This window comes from Lygodium microphyllum, chromosome 13 (genome assembly GCF_053477565.2).
Source record: "Lygodium microphyllum isolate KBCC chromosome 13, Lygodium_microphyllum_v1.1.10, whole genome shotgun sequence".
Classification (NCBI taxonomy): domain Eukaryota; kingdom Viridiplantae; phylum Streptophyta; class Polypodiopsida; order Schizaeales; family Lygodiaceae; genus Lygodium; species Lygodium microphyllum.
In genome coordinates, this window is record NC_141147.1 from 153635757 (window position 1) to 153661943 (window position 26187).

Below are 26187 nucleotides of genomic sequence, written 5' to 3' on the forward strand. Positions count from 1 at the left end.
CTGTTATGAGGTCACTACTCAGTGTATTAATCAATGTGAGATATATGCAGGTGAGTATGAGTTTCATTGAGCATTGAAACTATATTTTTGCATTAGTTTATGATCAATTTGGCATGAGTTTTTGCCTCAAATTTGAGACTAAAATTTTGATCAGTTTTTACAATGAGTTTATCATTAGTTTGGGGTTACATTTGTAGTAGTTTATGATCAGTTCTGAGATTAACAAGTGATTAGTTGATGATCACTTTATACTCAATGTTCAATGATCTGCAGTTGGTTCAATGGACAGTAGTATGATTTATGCTGAATTAATGCTTTTCTATGATTGATAGTCAAAACAAATGAGAAATATGAGTTATGGATGCATCCAATATAGTCCTAGATTGATTTTCGGTTTTATATTATGTGTATGTTGGCTGGAAATTTTCAGCAGGTTTGGGGCATATGGTATGGTTATGCTTTTCCTTTGGCACAATGCAGTGCAATTGAGGACGATTGCAGAGATTTCAAGGGGGTGGTATGTCACAAGGATGTGAAATTTTATTACTTTTCTTAGTATTTGATTAAAAGTTAATCAAATGTGCTAATAAGACTTATATATGTGAGTTGCAAGTTAATTATATCATATTGTAGGACCTAGAACTCCGAGATATGAGTAGGTATCAAGGGCAAAAGTTGTAATAAGTTATGCTTGACAGGTAGTAGGTGGTCCCTGATGTCAGATTTGGGCTAGACCAATTTATTGGCCACTAATGTCAGAGGTGACATTAGATACTAAGCATTAATTAATTAATTAATGCCAGTCTTAGAGTCAGTGAAATGCTTAGAGATACTTCGAAGACAAATTGACCTACCCAATTTAATTATTGATTGGTGGAATTAAATTTTTGAGCATCAGAATAATTATTAAATCAAAATTTAGAATTAATAATATTCAAAATTAATATTTTAAAAATTAATTTAATAAGCTAGATAATGTTGAAAAATGGGATTAGAAGGTTGCCACTTGGCAAAACTTGCCCATGCAAGTGGAAAAAACGTTTTTAGGGATTGGTGGAAGTCTATTCCAGCCATTGTGAGAGAGGAGGAGGTTGTTAGAGAGCAAGGAGATGTTAATGTGATTTGCAGCCACTAGGGATTGGTCCTACAGCAGGTGACAATAGTTTTGAGCCTTTTAGGGACATGTGACATGGTGCAAGTGACAATATACAGGAGGGGGCATCAGTCTTTTTGGTGGTCCTAAGCTATAGGTGATAGCTTCCATGGTTGTTTGAGAAGATCAGTAATAGTTCTTCAGTGTTTCTCGCAATGAAACTCTAAAATTTCTCTCTGTAGCAACACTCTCATCCCCCAACCATCTTTCAAGTTCTTAGAGCAAAATCCAATCATTTGAGTCATCAGAGGTTGAGATATTGGAAAATCTTTGTTGTAAACCTTAATTTACAATAACATTTAGAATTAGACAGCCACCTCGGTATGTCAAAAGATGATGTACTAGCGAGACAGTAGGATTTGCGGGGAGGAACACGGAGTGAACTCGACAAACATGGAGAAAAGAAAAGAAGAGAGAATAAACTCTGATGAATGGAATGATGAAGTTCTCAATCATGGAGTGAATGCGATACAAGGGAACAAGGGTGCCGTAGCAAGGGGTGTGAGGGCAATGGAGAGGTTGAAGAGAAGAGGTGACGGACTGAATGAATGAGCCGTAAGGAATAGGCATAGTCAATCTAGGATGGCACCTCTTTTTGGGGTTGCAAACCCTAAACGCAAAACACAGAAACACAAAAATGCAATTTACGGGTGAAGGGTTTCTCAACACCCTATCTCAGGCCCAAAAAGGGAAAGAAGAGGAGTGAGGTGGAGATGGAATGCTACATGTTGAAGAATGCTCATGTAGTAGATACCACTTGGACAATGTTCCTTGTGGGGAAATTGTTCACTTGCCCAAGTGTCCTAGTATAAAGATGATGAAAACATGCAATGCATAGGAGGAATGCCAGACTTTGTGTGGTGTTGAGAACCATAAGGATATGCTTGTACTCGATCTCGGGAGTCGGCTCCATGCCAACCAAGTGACCAAGGCAAGAAGAAGAGGAGGAAAAAGATGTAGAGGAATGCTAAGAACCAAGATTTCCACATGAAAGACAACTTGCAGTAAAGAACAAGAGACAGAGTGAACTGGAAAACCTAAAACTCAACCTCGGGAGATAACCCACTAGCTTCGTGTATCCATGCAAGAAATACGAAGGGGCCGCGTCACCAAGTCGTGGCAGAACCTCCAAGGCCCCGATCTAGGTAGATCCTTGAGATCTTGGGAATCAATAGGTGAGATGACCGCTGGAAGGAAGCCGTCCCATCCAAGGATAGAAGAAGAAGTTAAAAGATCTCTACCAGGGTGTACGAAGGATTGAGTGGGGGGTGGGGACCCCATTTGAAACTGGAGGAATAGGAGCCCCCTCTGAAGTCGTAGTAGATGTAGATGTAGATGCCCCCTCGGAGGGCAAAGAAAGATCATCCCCCTCTGAGGTAGATAGGGAATCCAAAAACTCATGGATTACGGTTTCTGAAATGTCGGAGGATGAAAGAAGTACTGCTTGTCGTGTCGAAGAAGGTATTTGGGATGGTAAAGAACGCCCAGAAGTGGCCTCTCGAACCTGAGTAGGCGAGGGTGAAAGGTAGGGCTCACACTAAGTAATGAGTGGGGAGTAGTCGCGGCTTCTCAATGGAGCAGACCAGGAAGCCGAAGAAGAGGAAGGAGTCGAGTAGCCACTGTCTCTTGAAGGAGCAGATTGACGAAGAGACGGTATCAAACAATCACTGTCTCTCGATGGAGTGGACTGTAGAACTACGGGCCGTGGTAGCCAATGTACCTGAAAATATGTGGGAGAAGATTGCTGCTGGCATTGCGACGATCTCCAGGAGGTTGTAGTGCCAATCGATCCTCCATGTGCTCGAAAGGACTTAGTGTGCATTGGATGCGTCTTATTGCCTTGAGCATAGTACTTTGCAACTGATGCAGAACGATCTCTGTGGACGAGAAAGGAGAGGTGGCACAAGGAGTGCTTGGTGGAAGACGCATATACTCCGGGGGTGGCGGGGAGCAAAGATCGATGTTGATAATCTTCTTTGGGATGATTGTTCGTGGCGCAGTACGAGCACCCAATAGTTTGGTCATTTGTTGGTAAAGAAGCCATGGATACCAGTGTGCCTTGTTGAAGAAGGAAGAGGTGGAAGAGGTCAGCCATGAACCACGAACCGCAATGTCTGCCTCAAGGGGTGTGAGGGCATTGTGAAGCATGAACTGCAATGTCCGTTGCAAGGGGTGGGAGGACAGTGGAAGGGTTGGAAGTGAGCTGTCAGTGGGAGAGGATGCTACCAAAAGTAAGAGGTTGCAACCAGTAGAAAAATGCAGGTGAGGAGAGAGAAAGACTAGAAACGTAGGAAAAACCAGCATTAGTAGTTAGCATGCTAAAATCAGCTCCAAACAATGCGTGATAGGCTGGAAACAAGCACCAAACTATTGCAGACAGCAATGGCCAGCTTGGACCGCGATGTCCTCCGCGTCCGAGGTGTGTGCAACAAGCTGAAATACCTGAAATCTGCAAAAACGAGATGGTTTTCTGAATGGAGAGTGATCAGCAATAGTGGCTTTGCTGTAAACAGCTGCAAATTGCAGGTGGAAGGCTGGAAACAAGCGCCAGGTTGTAGATGATAGCAATGGCCAGCTTGGACTACAATGTCCTCCGCGTCTGGGGTGTGGGCAGCAAGCTGAAATACTTGAAATCTGCAAAAACGAGATTGTTTTCTGAATGGAGAGTGACTAGCAATATTCGGTCTGCTATAAACAGTTGCAAATGGGAGATGGAGGGCTGGAAACAGGCGCCAGATTGTAGATGACAGCAAGGGATAGCTGAGACTGCGATGTTCTTTGCGAAAGGGGTGTGGGCAACAAGCTGAAAACACTTGAAACATGCAAAAACGAGATTTTGATGCAGCGGAAGAAGAAGAGAAGTGGATGTCGAACCTGTTACCGGTCTTTGCCGTCACTGGAGTGGAGGATCTTTGTCGCTGTTTGAGCAGATCCAGCTCTGATACCATGTCAAAAGATGACGTACCAGTGAGACAGTAGGGTTTGTGGCGAGGAACACGGAGTGAACTTGGCAAACATGGAGAAGAGAAGAGAAGAGAAGAGAGGAGAAACTTTGATGAATGGAATGATGAAGTTCTCAATCATGGAGTGAATGTGATACAAGGGAACAAGGGTGCCGCAGCACAAGGAAGATGATGAAGACAACCACGAACCACGAACCACAATGTCCTCTTGAAGCGGTGTGAGGGCAATGGAGAGGTTAGAGAGAAGAGGCGACGGACTAAATGAATCAGCCATAAGGAATGAATGAGAGAGTGGCCTATAAATAGGCACAATCAATCTAGGATGACGCTCCTTTTTGGGGCTGCAAACCCTAAACGCAAAACACAGAAATGCAAAAACCCAATCTGCAGGTGAAGGGTTTCTCAGCATGATATGTATGTTCAAAATTGAGGGCCTAGGACTTGAGTTTTAGCAACTGAAATGGAGAAATTTCAAGGAGATTTGAGAGGCCAGCCATCCAATATAAGATTTGGGGCTGAATTTGTCTTTCAAGGAGTAGGGTGGAGACTAATCCCCAAGCAAACCAAGGGGCAAATTGGTTTGGAGGCTTGTTGGTCAGTTGTAATAGCAAGTGGCACTTGATTAGTGGAGGAGATTAGAGGATCTCAGTTGTACTTGATCCGTTTGCAATAAAAGTTAAAGAAATACTATAAGGCGTGCCAATTTTGGGGCCAATAGGCTATGCATTGTCCAAGATTAAGTGGTAACATTTGCATTTTCAGTTTATGTGAATTTTATACTTGCCGTAATTAGTGTTAAATCAGATTAATATCACCATGCTTTTGAAGAAGGAAGGCTGGTTTCATTCGCATTTGAACCTCCAAGGAAACCCTCTTCATAGCTGTCGTCCTATTGTGTACCTGATCAAGATGCAGCCATATTTGATAGGCACTGGTCATATTCTAGATGTGGGCAATGATGGCTATTGTGCATGAGAGGATAAGAATGAGAAAATATGAGCATTCAACTTGTCCCAATGTGCATGGGCCTTCTTGACCTGCGTTTTCTTGGCTTGAGAAAGGGTGAAAGTGCCAAGTCATATGACTCCAAAATGTCCTTCATCGTCACTCACCAGGTGCTGTAGTTTTCTCCATTGAGCTTCTTATTGTAGGGAAGAGTGAGAAGGATAGGGACCTTGCAGTCCATGATGGCTGGGAATTTGATGTCCACCTTAGAAGACATTCTATTCCACCTTTGAATGACTTCGCACTTCTCAGTAACCCAACCCCCCTTTGGATTCAAAGGGGCAGCCAACTAGGACTTCCTTTGCCCGTTCTTTGAAGGACTATATTGCTGGAGTCAATAAAAACTCAAATCTTCTTTGAAAGGCTCAAAATGCATGCTTTTCCATGCTTTAACAGCTGTTCCTGCACAAACAAACAGCAAACAAGTCTTCATTCACATATATCTCCACATGATCAAGCTGTGTCTTGACTAGCCATCCTCGTTGCACTTGTACAATGAAAACACAGTCTTTGTATCATTCCAAATTCTCCTTTTTAGGTCTATCCACACTTGATCAGCCCCTAACATTGCTTTGATACCATGTTAGAGTGCCGCGATGCGGAAGCATATGCACAGACCAGTCGTAGATATTGAACATGGAGAGAAGAGAGAGAGAAAGAGAGAGGAATGCTGAGAATGCTGAACACTGAAGGTGAATAAATCAGGCAGAATACGTGCAGAAACTAGTGGTTCCGACATTGGAGGCTCATGCAACAGATGTGTTGGAGGGTAATACTTCTTGAGAGGTGACTACCATTAAAGAAGCTTATGCCCACTTCCTCTAGAGTCTCAAGCTCTACATTGTTGGTTCGACTAATTTTGCGGACGTTGAAAGGTTCCAATCCTCTGGATTTCATCTTCTACTTATGACCCTTTACAAAGTACAACAACACTAGGTCACCCACTTTCTCTAGAGTCTCGAGCTCTACATTGTTGGTTTGACTAATGTTGCGGACCTTGAAAGGTCCCAATCCTCTGAACTTCATCTTCTACTTATGGCCCTTTACAGAGTACAACAACACTAGGTCGCCTTGCTTGAAGTCATGTTGTCTGATATGTTTTTCAAACTAGCTCTTACATCTTGCCTTCTCGCAGATCAGTGCATGGGTCACTAGGAGTCAAGTCTTAGATAGGCATTCCACAAGGGGTGTTACTAGTGCCACATAACCATTAAGCTAGCACTAGGGTTGTGGGCTCCTGTCCTTTGAGCTAGTCATGGGCATTGCTAGAGTTCACTACTCTTGCTGTCATGCCTCTTTAGGTTGCTAGTCAATGGGGCACAACATGCGTGAGTCTGCTATATGCAACAAGTGTCACCATAAAGCAACTATGCTTGCACAACACCTTGTTCGAGGGTTACCCCATATAGGACTGTCCAAGGTCTCCATCAAGCCTTGCTATGGGCTGCCCAAAAGTGTCACTTTTTGATACTTCAACCATGGTGCTGCCCATGCGAGATACTGCCCCAGAACAACATGCATTTTTAGAGGCCACTGTCACCGTTGGAAAGTGCTGGCTCTAATATATGCCTGTTCTTTAGGTATTAGGGGCACCAACTAATTGAGAGGATGTCTCCATCTATGTGGTAGGGCCATTGATTACTTTGCCACTAGTTAGGCCTTCATGGCTTGTTGATGCTTTGCACGGCTTGGAGTCCATTGCTGGGTCATCCCTTTTGGGTAGTGCCCTACCTTTTCCTAGTTCATTGCCCTTGGGCTAGGCCCTAAATACTATACATCGATTGCCCTTGGGTCAGCTAAACAAAACTCTGGCATCGACTACTTGTCATGATCATAACATTGCCTACTTGTGAGGTACTTCATGCCAATGAGAAAACCGCCATGCTAGCTAGCCAATGCTCATGGATCTCGACAATAGTACTTTGCATGCCTTGCTAGCCTTGAACTTTACAATGAAATAGAAAAATTCTCACTCTCATTTTTTCATTAATGTACCTTTTCTCTCTATTGTGTTAGAGTGAAGGTTTGGCAATAGCTTCAAGTGACAACTCCTGGGATTGCCTTCATGTGCAGTTTGGTTGGAGAAATTATATGCAACCTAACAAGTAATCGTGTAGCTAAGCTAGCACAACCTTGACACAGGAGTATCTAATAAGAAAAGCTCACCATACTTGCCATCCACTTACATGTTCTTTCCATTACTATTTCTCTTGCTAGTGTCATCCCATGCCGCCTTGTTTAAGAGTAGAGTATGTTGTGGCACCAAGTTAAAGGACTCCAATATATATGGTACTCAAAAGCATAAGCTTTAAGCAAAATGCCAAGTGTAGTGACACTTGTCACTTTCACATGACACTTGTTCTATTCTAGGTGCCATGGGTCAATTTTCAGGAGAAAGAAACTTGTAGACCTACTCTAAAAGTATTTCAACTAGTTGAGAATTTGATCTAGGTGTCAAGGGTGAAAATGTTTCTTGTAAAAATCCATGGTTTGTTCCTTTGGTCAGGAACATTTGTTTTGCCTTTTGAAATCGGTCATCATGTGGGCTTCTAGTTGATGCGACCACAAGAGTGAATGTCATAGTCATATGGGCTTTTTAGTCAATTAGACCACTGGACTAAACGTTTGATCCTCTTGAGTATCTTGTCCATGCTGATGGGATTGTAAATATAGGGTGCTTGAGCCATTAGCACGTGCATGTAACTGTATTTTCTAATGCTCAAAGAATATCCAAGTCACATTTAAGCTCTATGAGCATCAAATTAATGTGAATCCTTGAGCCAATATGTTTGGAAAATAGCTGATATATAAAAGGTTGGTTACAAGGACAATTGATGAGGAATCCTTCAGCTATGACATGTAAGCTTTATACCATGTTAGGGTTCCGAGAGAGGAAGGAAACACACATAAAAGATAGAAAATTTGAAGAGCAAAGATACAAGTAATGAACTTAGATTGATGATGAAACAAGGCTGATACAATGGAAGGCTATGCGGGTGCTTGTATGTGTAGCTGAAGTGAGGGCACCAATGAGAGATGGAAACATTACCCATCACGCAGTTTGTGGGCCAAAATGTACGAAAGAGAGAGCACTAGGGTCTATATATAGAATACCAAAAGTGTGGACTAAAATGTCCAATTGGACTGAAAAGTATTTGGCCACCACACAAGTGGCAACAATGTCCATGATGTCTCCCTTAAATCAATAATAGGGATCACAACTTGGAGATGATGTACAAGATATACTAAAGGAAGTTCCCACTACAAGCTCCTTGAAGCACCCTAATCGTAGTGCATCTTTCACACCTAGTGACCTAATAGTCATTGGCACGGGGCCAATGTTGTCAGTATCCATCTAGGATGTCCAAGGATGTAACCGTTGGCCAATTTGAAGATGCAATCATAAACTTTACTTTCAGGAATGTATAATGTTCAAAGTTGACACACAAATTTTGGAAAGAGGATTAGGGTTTTGGGTATAGTCATTGTACGTACTAATTCTATTCTTCCTTTCAACATAGGATAGTGGATTGGTTTGTAAAGAAAATACCCTAACACAGAAGCATAAACAGAAACCGTACGACAAAGCACAGATTGATAAAAGAACACAGTTAGGGTTAGGGTTAGGGTAACTCAGAGACAATGAACATAGTTAATAATTGAAATGATATGACTACTAATAATACGATGCTCATGCAGCAAACACACTATGCAGTGAATGAATACTGTACCTCGAACTCCTGTATCTCAAGGATTAGGGCAGGGGTAATGAGCTGGAGAGTGTGTCGTACTCCGAATAGATCCCAAATCGTAGCAAGGCAGCCTCTGGATGTCAAACACCAGCAAACGCAGTAGTGAGAAGCTCGATCTGATGCAGACAATAGTGAGGAGAGAGAAAGACTAAAAAACGCAGGCAGCAAGTGAGAGAAAGACTAAAAACACGGGCAAGACAACTTGCAGGAGAGAGAAAGACTGCAGCGACTGTAGCAGGAGGGAGAAAACTGTCAGGGCGGCAGCTGGAGCCTGCAAACGCAGCAGTTTGTTGACGTGGCAGGTTGTACGACAGCAGTGCAGATGATCAGCAGTCAGTCGCCAGACATAAACAGCAGCAATCAGCGTGTGAAGGGCTGGAAACAGGTGCCAGACTGTAGGGAACAATGATGGACAACAAGGATTGAGATGTCCTTCGTGACCGGGGTGTGGGCAGCAAGCTGGTAACACCTGAAACCTGCAAAAACGAGATTCTAAATAGAGTGGAGAGTTGGCTGCCAATTTATAGAAAATTAGGGTTCTAGATCCTCTCCTACTTAACTCTCTTGATCCGCTCCTCGTTTTAGGGTTTTGTCTAAAATAAGCCTAAAATAAGCATGTTTTGGGGCTGTTTAAGTGGCTAAGAGCAATTCTTAGCACAACACCCCCTCTCAGGCCCAAAATAGGGCGAGAAAAGTAGGCCAGTCTAAATTTTGATTTACCCCAAGGCGTCCCACCTCAAAGCAGCTAGGACATCGGACAAAGGGTGCACGTTGGCTGCCCAGTGGCCTACCAAGAATATAGAGGCAATAGTTATCTTACCAAGGGAGCCGAAGTGATCACCTTAGAGAGGCCAGGGCATCAGACCAAGGGTGTCGGCGGCTGCCCAAGGGCCTACCAAGTCCTACAAAGGCGGATGGAATCAATGGATTTTTTTTTTTTTTTTTTGAAATGTTTTGAAAATACATAAGTAATATAGGGGGCAGCGGCCAATTAAGTGACAGATAGGAAAAGATAAAGAGAGTTTTAAACCCAAGTCAAGCACAAAATTAGCAGACCAATCCCTCACACTGACTAGGATAAGTGCTTAAGGAGGAGAACAAGTGTGTGTATGTGCCAATTATGTAGTGAATATATGGAAAGTCAAAAAAAAAAAAAAAGATGGTGGGCTTAGCAAGACAAGCAAGCAAGGGTAGGAAAATTGCTAGCAAGGGTAGGAAAACTGCTGGTAGGAGAACTGCCATGTGTTATGCTATGAATATGGTGAATCCTAGAGTCAACCACTCCAAAAGACCGAAAAGGAATAAATGCGCACAAATGCATGTTTACATGAACAGAATGCCAATGCATGGGGTAATGCAAAGGAAGATGCAAGATGTCATGCTCATGTAATATGCTATGCAACAGTGTCACTGGGACAATGCCCTCGCAGGGCAATTGTTCACTTGTCCAAGTGTCCTTTTACAATCAGGTCATCCTGATAGTGCGGATGAAGTTACAAATGCCCATAATACAATACAAAAGAATAAGTGAATATAATGTCTAAAAACTGTAAGCATCATCACTGTCACGATCAAGAGTAGAAGCCGCCCTCTCTCAAACTGGAAGGGAAAGCAAGAGGGAAGTACCGTCTCCCCATCAAGCTGAAGAAGTAGGAGAGGGTGTAGCCAAGCCGATCCTAGGTAGCAGGTACTAAAGAACCGGTAGGAAGTAGACCAGGCTTAGTAGGCACGATCTCACATGATTTGGAAGAAGGAAACATATCGGAATCTGGTGCAGAAAATTGCACAATATCCCTCTCGTCAAAAGCAACATTCCACCGAACGATCACCTTGTTTGTTCGAGGATCGAACAAACGATAGGCTTTTGCTTCAGAGGAATATCCCACAAAAATAAGGAGATCAGCTCGGGAAGTAAGCTTACCTATCTTGTCATCAGGCGTGAGTATGTACGGACGACACCTGAAGACTCTGAAATGGGAAATAACAGGTCGAGAGCCAAAAAATGCCTCATACGGGGTCTTCTGAGGAAGAGCCATAGTCGGGTACCAGTTGAGGATGTATACCGAAGTGTTAACAGCCTCGACCCAAAGGCGCTCAAGAAGCTCTACTACGAACAGCATAGAGCGCGCCATTTCCATAACCGTGCAGTTCTTACGCTCTACGACTCCATTTTGAGAGGGCGAGTTAGTAGAGGTGAGTTGGCGGGAAATGCCATGCTTTGTAGAAACTCGGAAAACTCGTGGGAGATAAACTCACCATTGCTATCACTCCTTATGCACTCGACACGATGACCGGTTTGGTTATGAACTAGCAGCACCCAAGCAGAAAAATATGTGAAAGCATGTGACTTATGCTTGAGGAAGTACATCCACATGTATCAAGAATGATCATCCACTATCAAAAAGAAGTACAGCGCGCCGTTCAAAGCGGCAGTGGATGTTGGCTCGCAAAGATCAGTGTGAATCAATCTAAGAGGCTCCTCAGTTCTATGTGTAGACTGCTAAGGAAACGGGGCACGGTGCTGCTTCCCGAGCTGACAGGCTTTACAGACACCTTGAGCTAGCTTTAGGCGTGGAAGGCTCTCAACCAGCTCACGACGTGACAACTCATTAAGTGAGTCATAACCAAGATGCCCCAAGCGAAAATGCAAAAGACGCTCATTGTGCGTAGGCTCTTGAGATGTGGCTAAGGCCTGGAAGCTATGGAACACGGAGCCCTCGGCAGTCGGCTCGGTGAGAAAGGAGTCATGTGGTATAGGCCATTAGGTTGTGCCTCACCGTGAGCAATCACTAAACCAGCTTGAGAGTCAAGGACCTCGATTGTGGTCACTGTAAAGAAAACTGCTCGCCCCAACCGGCAAAGCTGCTGAACAGATAACAAGTTCATCCCAAGCTGAGGGACATGATATACATTGTCTAGCAAAGCTAGATCCGGACCATTGTCAGTGGCAAAACTGATGTAACCTTGAGCCTGAATCTTGATCGAGGAGTTTTTTCCTACACGGATCCGCCCGGCTGCAGGGGCTCAGGTATGGAAAATGTCCTCTATAGGAGTCATGTGATGTGTAGCTCCACTATCCACAATCCAAACTAGAGCTGAAGTGCTCGGCTGTGACGAGTGGGCCTCTGCAGTAACCTCGTCGGGAGACAACTCACAGATGTCGACGAGACTCGCATATGATGTCTCTACGGAGACAATGTAGGACTCTGTAGACCAGTTAGACAAGCCCTATGGAGTTGAGAATGTTGTCAACTGAGATGGTTGTGCGGTGGCAGTGTAAGTCTGACTTTTAAACTACTGCTTGCCATCACCTTGTCTCCCCTGCTGGGGGTTGCTCGACTAAGGGGCAAGGGTCTGAGACTTGGGTTTTGGTGCTGTGCCTGGTGCCTTTGATTGACACTCGTCGTCAAAATGGCTAGCCTTTTGACAATGTTGACAATACCTATTCTTTTTAGGTACATTTTGCCACCCTGGTTTAAGTTGTGATTGGGAGTTTCCTTGAGGATTCCCAGATTGATTTAGCTTTTGAGTTTGATTTTGATTTTGAGTGGAGGTTTGGTTTGGTTTGCCCTTCCCTTGTTGCCCTTTTTGAGAATGAGCAAGAAGAGCCCCCTTTGAAGAGGAATTCATATGAAACTGATCGAACAACCATGTGTAACGCAATAGTTGACAGTCAAATTCATAGAATGTAGGTATGGTAGGCTTTGAAACTATTCCTTCCACAAAATTAAAGTATTTCTTGGGGAGTTTATTTAGGAACAATGTGACCTGATCGTCAGAGGACTTGGGAGTCCCCATCGTGGAGAATTTAATGAGGAGACGCCGATACTCGGCCAATTTGACTTTCAAGTCATTCCGGTCAGTGATTTTGAAAAGCTGAAGTTCATGGTCAAGATTAATACGATGGGTCCTATCCCGAGCAACATAGCGGTCAGTCAAGTGTGCCCATCGCTTTGACGCTAAGTCAAAATGCTGAAGCTGAGAATGAAACTTTGGTAATAAGCCCTGCATCAGCTCGACAATAGCAGAGGCATTTCTAGCCTTCCATGAGCGGACGCCCTCGTATGGAATGAATGCGGGATCGGGTTGGGATTCCAACCCTTGCATAAGATTTCATTGGTTCTGTGAGTCAAGGACATGTCTCATCAAATTCGACCAAGTAGTAAAGTTTGACCCGTTAAAATGAGTCTTGTCATAAAATGCATTCTTGGCAGAAGATGAGCTAGAACCGTGAGGTGTCGGGTAGGTGGTGTAAGATGATGGTGGAGATAGGTGTGTCTGATAAGTGAAAGAGGGAGGGGAAAGAGTTGGGTAGGCAGACGTAGGTTATGAGTGTCCAATGAGTACCGATTGATGCGGAGGCATTGGAACATGAATGTTTCCATAAGGTGCCAGTGTAGATGGAGGCACTGGGACATGGTAGCCTTGTCCAAAGTGAGGCTGGCACACTGCAGGATGACCAGAAGGTCCACTAGGCAATGCCATGGAGGCAAACTGTGGAGGTAATTGATCCACACTCGTGAGAGATTGAGTGGGATACCCAGACTGCAATGATCCCGAAAGTGTGTATGAGGTAGGTGGAACACCACCCGACTGAGGGAAGGATAAGGTCTTAAAGGATGTGCCTATGTTTCCATAGCCCCTCGGTGTGATGTACGGTGCGACATGAGGTGTCTGAAATGGAAATGTAAATGGTGTAAATGGAAGTGGTGAAGCAGCGGAAGAATGTGGTGGAATGGGTGGGTTTTGAAAGTGAGGTGTATGAGGTGCATATTCTTTTTGTTCATTTTTATCATTTAAAGACTGAAAATGAAATTGTGAAGATGATGATGCACCATGTGATGAAGTGAAAGGAACACCAAATTCATTCTGATTATGTGAAGTAGAGTCTAGACGGAAAATAAGAAAGGATAGAAGAAGAGTTACCTGGCTTTTTCTTATAATCCCCTCAACGCGTGTTAACATACAAGAATTGGTCCTCAAGAGGACCTTTTCCGTAGTCAACAGACTGGACTCTTTCTTCCACATGATCTCTACCAGTATATTGCAAAACAGAAGAGGTAAAAGAAGAAGGCACAAAAGACGAATCAAAAGTACCTTGCACTGGAGAGGATGGAAGAGTCTGAAAAAATAGAAAATACTCTGGATCTTGCTCTCCAAGAGGGGGGTCCATCCCTGATGGAGGTCTGGACGGCCCTGCAACATCGTCAGACTTACGCGCAACATCTGAAGAGTGAAAATCATGCATACCTTCATTCAGAAGCTTTTCTTGAAGGGCAATCCTTCGGTCGAGCTCCTCAATCTTCTTTCGTCGATAGGCTATGATCAGTTTATATTCTTCAAAGGTTAGCTTGCCTATCTTTTCTTCCATGTACTCAGATGTGTCTTCCACCATGTCAGAACTTTGTGGAGCAAGCTGATCGGCTCACTCTCGCTTGGTTCTCGGCATAGGTTGTTTCTGAAGACTGAATTGGTATTGATGTGTTCGAAGTCATTTGAACCTACTGTTGTTCTTGCTTCTTGCGAAGAGCTCTCAGATCAAAGGCCTAGGTTTCTCAAAGAGTACCAGCATAGCAATGGCATTAACCGTGCTTGCATTTTTAGCTAAGAAGAGTTGGATCAAGTGGGTTCGTTGCTAGAATTTCTTGAATGTGGTGTTGCTTGCGATCGGTTGAGTATCATTCTCCAAAAATGTATTTAGGAGCTCACACGAGTCTTAAATCATTCATGTGATATTAGAGAAAGTATATGGATTAACATGTTTTTATATCAACGCAACTAGATTGTTGCTTCCTCCACTCTAATTGCCACTACTACTAGTTAATATAATTCCGACCTATGTTTTCTCCAAAACTTGATTTTTCTTGTGTTAATGTACTACATAAAGTGTCTACATAGCATGTGAGAAAACACAACACAACAAAAGATGGTAACGAACGCAAGCATAACATGCTTCTTGATTCTAAGAAAAATGTTTTCTATCGCAATTTGATCTGCAAATCTCCTAAAATCCTTGTCTTGGTGTCCCACACTGACATCACAATAAATCCTAGGCTTAACTAGCTTTGGATGTTCCTTGAATGAGAGTAATAATAGAATGAGATGAAAAGGTAGCAATGGCATTAACCATGCTTACATTTTTAGCTTTTCAAGCACAAAGAAGAGTTGGATCGTGGGTTAGCTGCTAGAATTTCTTGGATGTGATGCTGTGACTGGTTTAGTATCAATCTCCAAAAAATATATCTAGGAGCTCGAATGAGACTTAAAATCATCTATGTAATATTATAGGGGATATATGGATTAACCAACATGGTTTTACATCAATGCAGCTAGATTGCTGCTTCCTTCGCTTCTATTGCCACTGCTACTAGTTAATCTAATTTCGAGCTATGTTTTCTCCAAAACTTGATTTTTGTTATGCTAATGTGCCATGTAGAGTGTCTACATAGCATGTGAGAAAACACAACAGAAGATGGCAACAAACACACGTGTAAGAGACCCCTTCCTTCTCCATTGGTATTTCCTGCAAATGCAACACCTCCACTTTAGCATTGGCATTTTCTGCAAATGCAGCATCTCCACTGTTACTTCCATCACAAGTCTTTCGCTGCATCTTCTCCTCTAGCAACATGGTACTAAGTTCCTCAAAAGTGAGAGCATGAGTTCTAGCATGTGTATGAAATGCTACAGCTGGGATCATCATTATCCAGGGAAGAACTTCTTCAATGTATCTACCAGCTAGTTCCTCACATGTCTTCGCTATGCCAACCAATGTTGTTTGGCATAGCAAAAATATATCTGGGAGCTCAAATGAGACTTAAATCATCTGTGTAATACTGTGGGAAACATGTGGATTAACTAACATGGTTTTACATCAATGCAGCTAGATTGTTGCTTCCTTCGCTTCTATTGCCACTACTACTAGTTAATCTAATTTCAGGCTATGTTTTCTCCAAAGCTTGATTTTTGTTATACTGATGTGCTGTGTGGAGTGTCGACATAGCATGTGAGAAAACGCAACACAACAAAAGATGGCAACAAACACACGTGTAAGAGACCCCTTCTGCATCGGTATTTTCTGCAGATGCAACATCTCCACTTTAGCATTGGCGTTTTCTGCAAATGCAACATCTCCGCTGTTACCTCCATCACAAGTCTTGCAGCAGTGAGAAGTTGGATCTGATGCAGACAATAGTGAGGAGAGAGAAATACTAAAAAACGCAGGCAGCAGGTGAGAGAAAGACTGAAAACGCAGGCAGGACAGCCTGCAAGAGAGAGAAAGACTGCAGCAACTGCAGCAGGAGAGAGAAAATTGTCAGGGCGGCAGCTGGAGCTTGCAAACGCAGCAGTTTGCTGACGTGGCAGGCTATACGACAGCAGTGCAGATGATCAGCAGTCAGTCGCCAGGCAGAAACAGCAGCAATCAGCGTGTGGAGGGCTGGAAACAGGCGCCAGACTGTAGGGAATAGTGATAGACAGCAAGGGTTGAGATGTCCTCCGTGACCGGGGTGTGGGTAGCAAGCTGGTAAAGCTTGAAACCTGCAAAAACGAGATTCTAAATAGAGTGGAGGGCTGGCTGCCAATTTATAGAAAATTAGGATTCTAGATCCTCTCCCACTTAACTCTCTCAATCCGCTCCCCGTTTTAGGGTTTTGGCTAAAATAAGCGTAAAATAAGCATGTTTTGGGGCTGTTTAAGTGGCTAAGAGCAATTCTTAGCACAACATGGTCTTCATATTAAACTCTTCATCCATACCTAGATTGTTGTCTCGAAGAGGATGTAGTGTGACCTTTCATAACATGATGAAGATCCTTCAAATGAGGCATTAGTTCGAAGAACAAGATGGGCTTCATCGGGCCCTTTTTCTTTGTTTTCAAACAAGCTGTTTCCTTCCATTTAAACCAGCTCTTCTCTTAGAAGCAAATATGCTTCTTGATTGGTTTGATTCTCTTCTTGAAGAGTTTGAATGAATTTAGATACAACAAATTACTTTTTGGTTGGAGTGTCCAAAAGGTAATGCTCAAGCAACATTGTAAAAGATAATGGTGACTCACTATGTGCATAGCATTAGATGAATTCTAATCACTAAAACTGTAGGGACAATGTGGCATGATGAACAAATTTGTTTGGCTAAATCTCCATGGTGGATAAGATAAGGTAATTGAAAGAACAAACTTTTGTATACAATGAGTATTTGTGGCATATGATTGCAAACAAGTCAAGGACCAAGTCCTAGAGTCAAGATTGAAGATTGGGTTTAAGACTTGGTCTTGTCCCAAGTTTGTGATTCAATTTAGGACCCAGTCCTAGACTAAAGGTTGCAAGCTTGATCTAGGATCAAAGCCGTGGACTAAAGATTTCAAGTCTGAGTTTAGGACTGTCCTAAAATTAGCCTTGCAAGTTGTAAGCTTGGGTCAAGGACTATGTACTACTAGGTTGCAAACTTGAGTCTTGGACTTTGTTGTAGACTCTAGCTTGTATCCATGAGTGTGGGACCAAGCTTTAAACTCAAGCTCAAAAATCCTAGAACTTTGTCGTAGGCTCAAGGTTGCAAGCTTGTGTCTAGAACACAAACCCAAATTCAAGCATGAAGAATAAGTGTAGGACTCATTCCTAGATCAAGCTTGAAGGAGTTGTCTAGGACCTCTAGTCTTGTCACTAGTTAGAAAAAGCTGTCACATATCACGGAAAGATTAGTAAAAGTTTAATGGACACATGCTCACATGCATATAATCACCATGCAATAAACCAATTCTTTACACTTTGAAGAGTAGGAGGGGGAAAATTAACACTTCTTTATTTGTGGAGAGTAGACATCAGCATTATTTCTTAAGGATTCCATAATCAAAGGAGAAAAGTTGAAAATGCTCAAAAGAGGGCATGGATTTTGCAATTGCAGAACTGTTTCATACTACATGCATAAGCTAAGCCATTCAAATGGCCCTAGTGCATCTTTGTACCTTCTTAAATGCTATAATTACAGATGGCCTTCCTGTTCTTGAAGGTTGCTTGAACTTGAAACATCTAAAACTTTTTCCAATTCTGAATTTGTTAAAGCTAGTGTTTACTGATAAGAAATGGACCAATAGACCTCACCAGATAGGCAGATATATTGATTATGGATAATGAACATACAATGCATTGCAGCTGCGCATTCCATCATAGTTAAATTCCTTCTGTTCAGTCTTGTTGAGGCTTTATTGCATAGATTAGTGCTCTAGAAGTCTTAGTATTCTGTTTATCAATATTTTGGTTAAATCTGTTTTGTGGCTTGATGTTGCTACCTCTGGCATGGTGTTTCTGTTCAACAGGGAGCAGCTTGGAGAGGCTTATGATGGGGACATTGCCTTTGCAAGTGCCCTTGAAAGCTTTGGAGGAGGTCATGATGATCCCATCAGTGTGGCTGTTGGAGGTTCAGTTTGCTAACTTCAAAAGTTTTAAGCTACTGAAGCTTGACCAGTGTCAATTAATTTGAAGAATATTGATATTGGAAACACTTGCTGCTTTTCAAGTCTCTGCTTGTGTTGAGGTTGCGATCATGAGGCAAAGATTGAGTTGCTAGCGTTAGATGGTTGGTTTTTTACATTGGAATGACAACTCTTTGAACTGGGAAGATTAGGATACCACTTGCCTATTCAGGAAGCAAACTTTACCTGAGAGATCTCCATGATATGTCATTAACAAAAAGGTACTGGTCTAAAGAATTCATGGACAAGTTACTAGATTCAGAGACAGACCTGTCACAGCAGTCTGTGCCACAGAGTGGAAAAGTCTTCATCAGTATAGGAGATTATTTTGTTTGGTTGTATAGTGAAGTATGCAACAGCGGTAAAAAGGGGCAACAGAAATTGTAAAGGTATCTTGTAATTCAGAGCTCCAAATGACTTTCGATAGCTTGTGTTTGTTGCTGGTGACTACCTGAACAGTTGAAGATATGAAAAGTAACTGTTTGCTTTTATTTTAGCTCATTGCACTTGATCCTGTCTAGTTTATTGCTCTATATAAAGTGGTGGCTACCTCATAAGCAGCTGCTGATCTTAGGAAACCTGCCATTTTTCTTCCTTTAATGACATCAGAATATCCAAACTATATAAAAGATAGAAATAGGCCAACCTCCTTTTCTTCATAATGTTATTTAGGTTTTAGGATGAACATACTGTTTGAGAAAAATATATATGAGTTTTGTTGCAGCATTTGATTTTGTTTCTTTCTTTGTAGGGCCAGTGATGAATAAATTCACCATTGCGTTGCGGGAGATTGGCACGTACAAGGAAGTTTTACGCTCACAAGTATGTTAATTTTGTGGATTGATAATCATTTTCACGATTCTCTCTCTCTCTCTCTCTCACACACACACACACACACACACACACACACACACACACACACACACAGAGGACCACGACTGACGCACTGCTGTGGGCGGGTGCTGTTATTCAGCTGGACAGTCATAGGTGCTGACAGTCTGGCTATGATCTCATCAACCGCAGGCGGGTGAGTGAACCAGCTAGTGGGAGCAGTATAAATAGGAGGCAGGTGCACTACAGACTTGACCTTCAGTCCTCTGTCTGTTCTGGCCTTCAAACCCCCTGCAGTAAGATTGAAAGGCACACAGACATGCAGGTTTCTGATACAGCAGACAGAAATCTGTGATATAGCAGATGTGCAACCTCAGCAGTGAGAGACACAAGCACACAGAGGTGCAGATTTCCAACACAGTAGACAGAGATCTGTGATACAGCACAGAGAGAGAGAGAGAGAGAGAGAGAGAGAGAGAGAGAGAGAGAGAGAGAGAGAGAGGCCCTGATCGTGCCCTGCTCCTGCGCGCCTGCCCAACTTTGTTGACCTGCTCTGAATCAGACGATTCTGTGGCACCCTACTCTGCGTCCAGCTGAAGACCTGCCCTGTGATCAGACTACCACCTGTTCTGCTCTGCGACTTGATCTTCGTTCTGTGCAGAGATTTTCTGACTGGAGCACATTGAAAGGGCTTTGGGGCACTAGTTGCAAAAGTGCAGTCATGCTCAGGCTGACCTCATAACTGGTACAGTGCACACGCAGAGCTTGTATACGGAGTCTGATCCTGTTCAGATCTGAGATAGTCTATCAGGGTTTGAAAACAGAGAGTGTAATAAGCATTAAGCTTGGTTATGGAGAATCTGCAAGAGTCAAATGGTATTGATATGGCCTTTCTTGACCAGCATATAGGGAATGAAGATGATAAAGGTTTGGTTGAATTGGAAGGCGACTCGTCAGCTGAAGATCGTGGGTAGTTGATGGATGGGGATGAGATGGGTAAACGTTGTAAAATGTTGGTTGGTGAACCGGTCTTGTGTGCCCAGAATTTGCCTCAGCAAAATGTTCATGCTTCATGCTCTCAGCCTGATGGGCCTCTTCAGTTTATGCTGGCCCTTGCCAATAATCTAATGTTGGATTATGCTCATGCCAATGAGGGTAAAGCGAGTTCTTTACTGGAAGGGGAACATGTGGTCGTTGTTATGGGTACAGATTTGGTTTTACAGCAGATTGATGCTTTCCATGAGAGGGCAGCCATCTTTTACTTTACGTAAAGGACTCCTTTGATCACTAGAATTCGTGCCGGGTTGTAGTCTATGCTTGTTAGTGCTGAGATGGGTCAAGATGATGCTTCAGGACAAGTGCAAGGCCCTCTCGTTGAAGAGATTTATGATGGACCGAAGGGGTTTTTTGAAGTCTTTTTTCGTTCCCCAGAAGTGCGTGCTTTTATTAAGCAACGTATCTCTTTGTTTATGGATGGTCAGTTAGTACATACGGTCCTTTGGAGACCTATGGGGGAATTTCAAGAGGTACTTAGGTAGGCATGTCCAATTTGGGTTGAGGTGGTTGATTTTCTTGCACATCTTTGGAGACTTCTTCCTTTGGTATTGAGAACTCTTGGTGAGGTGTTGGTGGAGCCTCGGTTGGCCTCCCACAATAGGAATAGAGCTTGCATGATTTGGGATATAGGGAAACCTTGCCCGACTAAAGTTCGGTTTGAGGTTCTGGGATTACAAACGTTGGTTTACGAGCTGAAATGGGGTACATTTGCTGGTCAATTTTTTAGAATGTGATAGAAGCCTTGACGTTTTGCTGAAATGGGGTACATTTGCTGGTCATTTTGAATGTGATTGAAGCCCTGACGTTTTGCAGAATTCAATGGTTCCTGACATGGATATGCATGAGCATAATCCCTAGCACGTTGTTCAGTAGCCAGAAGCTGATCCTGTGCCGCTTGTCCAACATGGACATGATGATGGAAAGAGGGTTGTTTCTTAAACTAGTATAGAGCGTGCATCGCTTTCGGTTGGTTGGAATTTGCCTCTGTAGGATAATTCTTGGGTCACTGTGGTTAGATGCAATGCTAGATAGGAGCCTTGTTTGTCTGCTGCCCACCCACTCCGTAGACTATCACTCAGACTTTTCAATGTAGAGGTAGGGGTTTCTACATGAAACCTCAACCCTCACATTCTCTTGTAGTCGGTGTGGAGGATAAAAGGGCTTTTGATTCTGCTTTGCACTTGGATGTGCATGGTAGGCTTGTGCCTCCTCGTGATGCTTTGCATTCTGAGCTATAGCAGTTTCCTTCCGGTGATTCGATTGCTAGTTTGTAGAGAGTAGATTTGGTAGATGTGGTTTGAAGTGAGATGGAGAGCAGGCAGCTAAAGCTGTTGATATGAAAGGGAAAGGAAAAGGGATGGTTTAGTAGTTTTCTTTCTCTATTTTATCATGAGAATTGCTTTATGGAATGTGAAAGGTGTTTCTTCGGGCATTAAGCAGTATCGATTGTGGAAAGTTGTGCTAGTTGGAAATTGGGATGTTTTTTGTACTGTGGAGCATAAACAACATGCTTTGGTAGGATCTACCTATGTATACAAGGATTATTAAGTCTTTTTTAGTGGTCATGCTCCACATAAATCTGGAGTTACATCGGCCATCAAATCCTCCCTACAACCATCTTTGGTTTCTCAGGATCAATGCGGTAGATTTATGATTCTGGAAATCCTATATGAGGGAGAGGTTTTTGTGGCTAGTGGGGGTGTATGTTCCTTTTACTGCTTGTGAATGTCATTAACTCTGGGATGATTTGCACTGCCTTGTCATGGCTCGTCAAGGCTTTGTTATGGGTGACTTTAATGCATGTGTATCTATGGATCGGGTGACTTCATAATACTCGGTCATGGATGGTCTTGAGTGATAGGCTTTGGATGCTCTGGTAGTTGTATCTTTGAAACAGGACATGTGGTCTTGGATGCATCCTTCTCAGGCCAGATATACTTATCGCTCTCTTCAGCATCCAAATACTTGGGCTAGATTGGATCAGATCTACATTTGTCAAAGTGATTCTTTTCTTCGTGCAGTTATTGATATGTGGGTGGAGAGACAACATGTTTTGTCAGACCACTATCCTTTGGTCTTGGAGTTGAATCATAGACATGTCCCTGCCTTTAAGGCTCTCCTTGCCCATTTGCCTCTTCGTTTCAATCAATCCTTTCTGTAGCAAAATCAGTTTTTGGAATGTATTCAGCAACTAATTGCTTCTTTAGCTCCAGGGTCCTCTCTAAAGGGATGGAAGCATGGGCTGTTTTTAGGGATAATGCCGGATCGTTATCCCAACAGTATGGTATTCAGCATGCTTGCTCTTTATGCACTGAATTGCAGCATGCACAATCATTGTTGGCCCACTCGTTGTCTTTGTGTCAGTCGGGAGACTCCATTGATGACTTGCTCACATGCATTGAATGGTTGAAAGGTAGAGTTCAATCTTTACAATAAGAGGAATATGCGAAATACAAATTGTTGGCTAGAGCGGAAGCTTCACACGACAATAACTTTCAATCCCATCAAATTTTTACTCGATTACACTGTAAATATGCTTGAGAAAATATTGTGCATTTGATGGATGAGCAAGGCATTATGGTGACTGAACCTGCTTCCATCATTCATGTGTGTATTGAATTTTTGAAATCATTGTTGCGCCTATAGGAGATTCTTTAAGATGCGGTTCACTCTGCTCACAGATATATTTGCAATTTGGTTGGTAATCAGATTAAGCTAGAATGGGTTGATTTGATGGAGGCCGATATTTCGGAGGAGGAAGTGGAAGAGGTGCTGTCTCATTTGCCTCAAAGGAAAAGCTGTGGTTGGGATGGGCTTCCTAATGAGCTGTTTTCGGCCCATGTGGAGTAACTCAAGGACCCATTGACTCGTCTGTGTCAGCAAGTGTGGAATTCTGTTGAGATGCCTTCAAATTGGAAGATTGCTGTCATTCGGTTATTGCCTAAGGTTCCCTCTCCAACCTCCTTGAAACAATGGAGACCCATTTCTATTATGGGTTCTTTATATAAAATCTTTTCTAAAATCATTGCCAACCGATTACAAAAAGTATTTCCGCAGTTGGTTCATCCACGCCAATATGGTTTCATTAAGGGCTGGAATATAATGCACAACATTTCGAATGTTCATGACTATGCTAAAGCTTCTTGCGGGTTGTTATGCTTCAGTTTGATATTGAAAAGGCATTTGATCATGTTAGCTGGCCTTTTTTGCGGTAGCTAATGACCACCATGGGATTTGGGTCTCGTATGATTTCTCTTGTGGATACCATTAGTCAAGGTCTTGTAGCTCGCATCGCACTTAATGGAGGGATCATAGATGAAATTGCCTTATCTCGATCTCTTCGGCAAGGCTGCCCTCCCAGGCCTTTGCTGTTTGCTTTAGTTACTCACCCAATGCTTTTATTGTTGGATAAGTTGGTCGATCAAGGTGAGATTGTTGGTCTGCTGACTCTTCCTAGTAGGGCTCACCTTTTGGGTCAATCTTTGGCAGATGATTCCTTCATGTTTCTTAAGGTTGATCGCTCGAATGTCAATCGAGCAATGGTTACATGGAATATTTTTGCTATGGCATCGGGACTTCATATTAACACTCAGAAATCTACATTGCTTTCTTACACAGAGAATGATTTGCAGGCCTTGGGTTGGCATGGAATTGTGATTTCTAAGGGAAACATAACGAGACACTTGGGTTATCCTATTGGTGTGGATGTAGCTTCCTTTGCATTGTTGGATTGGATGTCATCCCGTGTTCATGATGAGTTCATTTACTGGAAATCTCAAGACTGGCCTCTTTATGTGAAACTTAAGGTTGATCAATGCATCATGATTAGCATGATTTCGTTTTTTCTACTTGTGTTTCCTTAGACTAAGAAGTTTCTTTTGGAATTGGTTCAACCTATCCAATTCATGTTGTGGAAAAAGAAAGGGAATCGCTTGGGCCGGGTGTGGATTTCATGGCATCATATTACTACTCGTAAAAGGATGGGGGCATCAACTTTGTTGGATGTTAACTTGCATATGGTAGGCTTGAGGCTAGCTCTTTTGCAAGCACTATGCATAGAGAGTCATCCCTGGTTAGATATTGCAAATTTTTTTATAGAAAAGATTGGAATCTCTCATGGCAGCACGGCTATTCATGCTTCTTGGTGGCATGTGCTTAATTCCACAAGACCTATAAAGGTTTCCTAGTCTTTTCTCTTTCTCATTCGATCACATCTTGGTAGGCGATGTTACGTTTTGTAGTTTGGCACCCTCTTGATTTTCGTAAGAAGAAGAATTCGATGCAAGGTAAAGTGTTGGCTACTTCCAAGTTGTTGGATTGGCCTGATAAAGATTTGCATAGAGATAAGTTTAATCGGATGGCTCGTTTGGTGTTGCAGATAGTCCTTGATGGTGTCATTCCTAGACAGGCCTGTCTTTATTCTTTTTGGTGTATCCGTCAGCACTTTCATTATGGCATATTCGGGATAGCAGAAAGAAGTGGTAGGAAAGATTCATCCAACTATGGAAGTCTAAGGTTCCGTATCAGGGTAAAGTGTTCATGTGGAGGCTGCTTATTTGGGGTCTTCCAACTTGCGATGTGCTGCATGCCCGCAAGCTCTCTAGTGGTTGTTGTGTATTCTGCACTACATGTGATGAAACAGTGCTTCATCTCTATGTCTCTTGCTTCGTTGCTAGACAAATTTGAAGTTTTGTTTCCCGTGTGTGGTATGCGGCAACTCAGCACCGGATATGAGTTCGTTCGTGGATTATGGGAAAGATGACTTCTACGTCCTCTTTGCACGTAGGTTATTCCTGCCTTTTCCATTTCCTTAGATGGATAGTCTCGTGGTATATTTGGCGTACTCGGAATGCCTTCATTTTTGATTCAGTGTTGGGTATCCATGGTCATGTGGCCCGTGTTCGTGGTTTAGTGTTATGGCATATCTCCTCTATGGTGTCAGCTGATTTGGTTCTTCTTGACATTGTTGCTCCTTGGCTAGATATTGTTCGCTCTACTCCAGTTGTCCTTTTTGAGTGACATTTCTGTGTTAGATGTGTGGTAGACTTTCAGTTGTATCTGTGCTTTTTTCTTTGCTGACATGATGGTCTGATGTAAATATTTTCTACTTAATTCAATTATCTTCATAAAAAAATAGAGAGATTTGGGGTATATACAAGTGTGTTGCGGAGAGGAAGCCCAAACAACACCTACAATTTACCGCAAAAGTGACCCCAAATGGTCACAAATAGACACTTGACACAGTTGGATAGTTTCCATTGGACGCCATCAGAGGTGCCATACTGGACATGACGGATTGGATGAGTTGACCTATCCGTTGGACGTGGACAGCTAGGGTCAAGTGTTATTGACGTGGCTTTTCTTGACCTGCATTTTGGGCATGGGGATGAGAAAGAATCGGTTTAGTCGGATGGTGACTCTTTGGCTGAGGATTTTGGTTAGTTGATGAAAGGGGATGAGATGGGAAAACGCCGTAAGATGATGGTTGATGAACCGGTTTTGTGTGCTCCGGATTTGCCTCGGCAAGGTATTTGTGTTTCTTGCTCACAGGTTGACGAGTCTTTCTAGTTCATGCTTGCCACTGCCAACAATCTTATGTTTGATTATGTTCATGCTAATGAGGTAAAGCGAGCTCTTTACTAGAAGGGGATCGTGTGGTTGCTGTCATGGGAACTAACCTAGTTTTACAGCAGATTGTTGCATTTCATGAGAGGGCAGCCATCCTTTATTTTACGGGCAGGACTCCTTTGATTACTTGAATTCACGCTTGGCTGCACTCCATGCTTGTGAGTGATGATGCGCATCATGATGATGTTTTTGGGCAAGTGCAGGCTCCTTTGGTGGAAGAGATTTATGATGGACTGAAGGGGTTTTTGAGGTCCCTTTTCATACTCCGGATGACGTGCTTGCATTATGCAACGTACTCTTTTGTTTTTGGATGGGCAATTGGTCTATATGGT

General features: G+C 42.8%; 1 protein-coding gene across 2 annotated transcripts in view; it reads left to right on the forward strand.

Moving 5' to 3' along the window:
- Positions 1 to 26187, forward strand: part of SFC (ARF GTPase-activating protein) — a 104964-nt gene that overhangs the window by 50174 nt on the left and 28603 nt on the right. Inside the window, exons 3-4 of one of the 2 annotated variants that reach the window (XM_087691946.1) lie at positions 18185 to 18285; positions 19092 to 19162. In XM_087691946.1, coding sequence (XP_087548072.1) covers positions 18185 to 18285; positions 19092 to 19162 — 172 coding nt within the window. The remainder of the gene's footprint in view (positions 1 to 18184; positions 18286 to 19091; positions 19163 to 26187) is intronic. The other variant, XM_087691947.1, reaches the window with a different exon arrangement.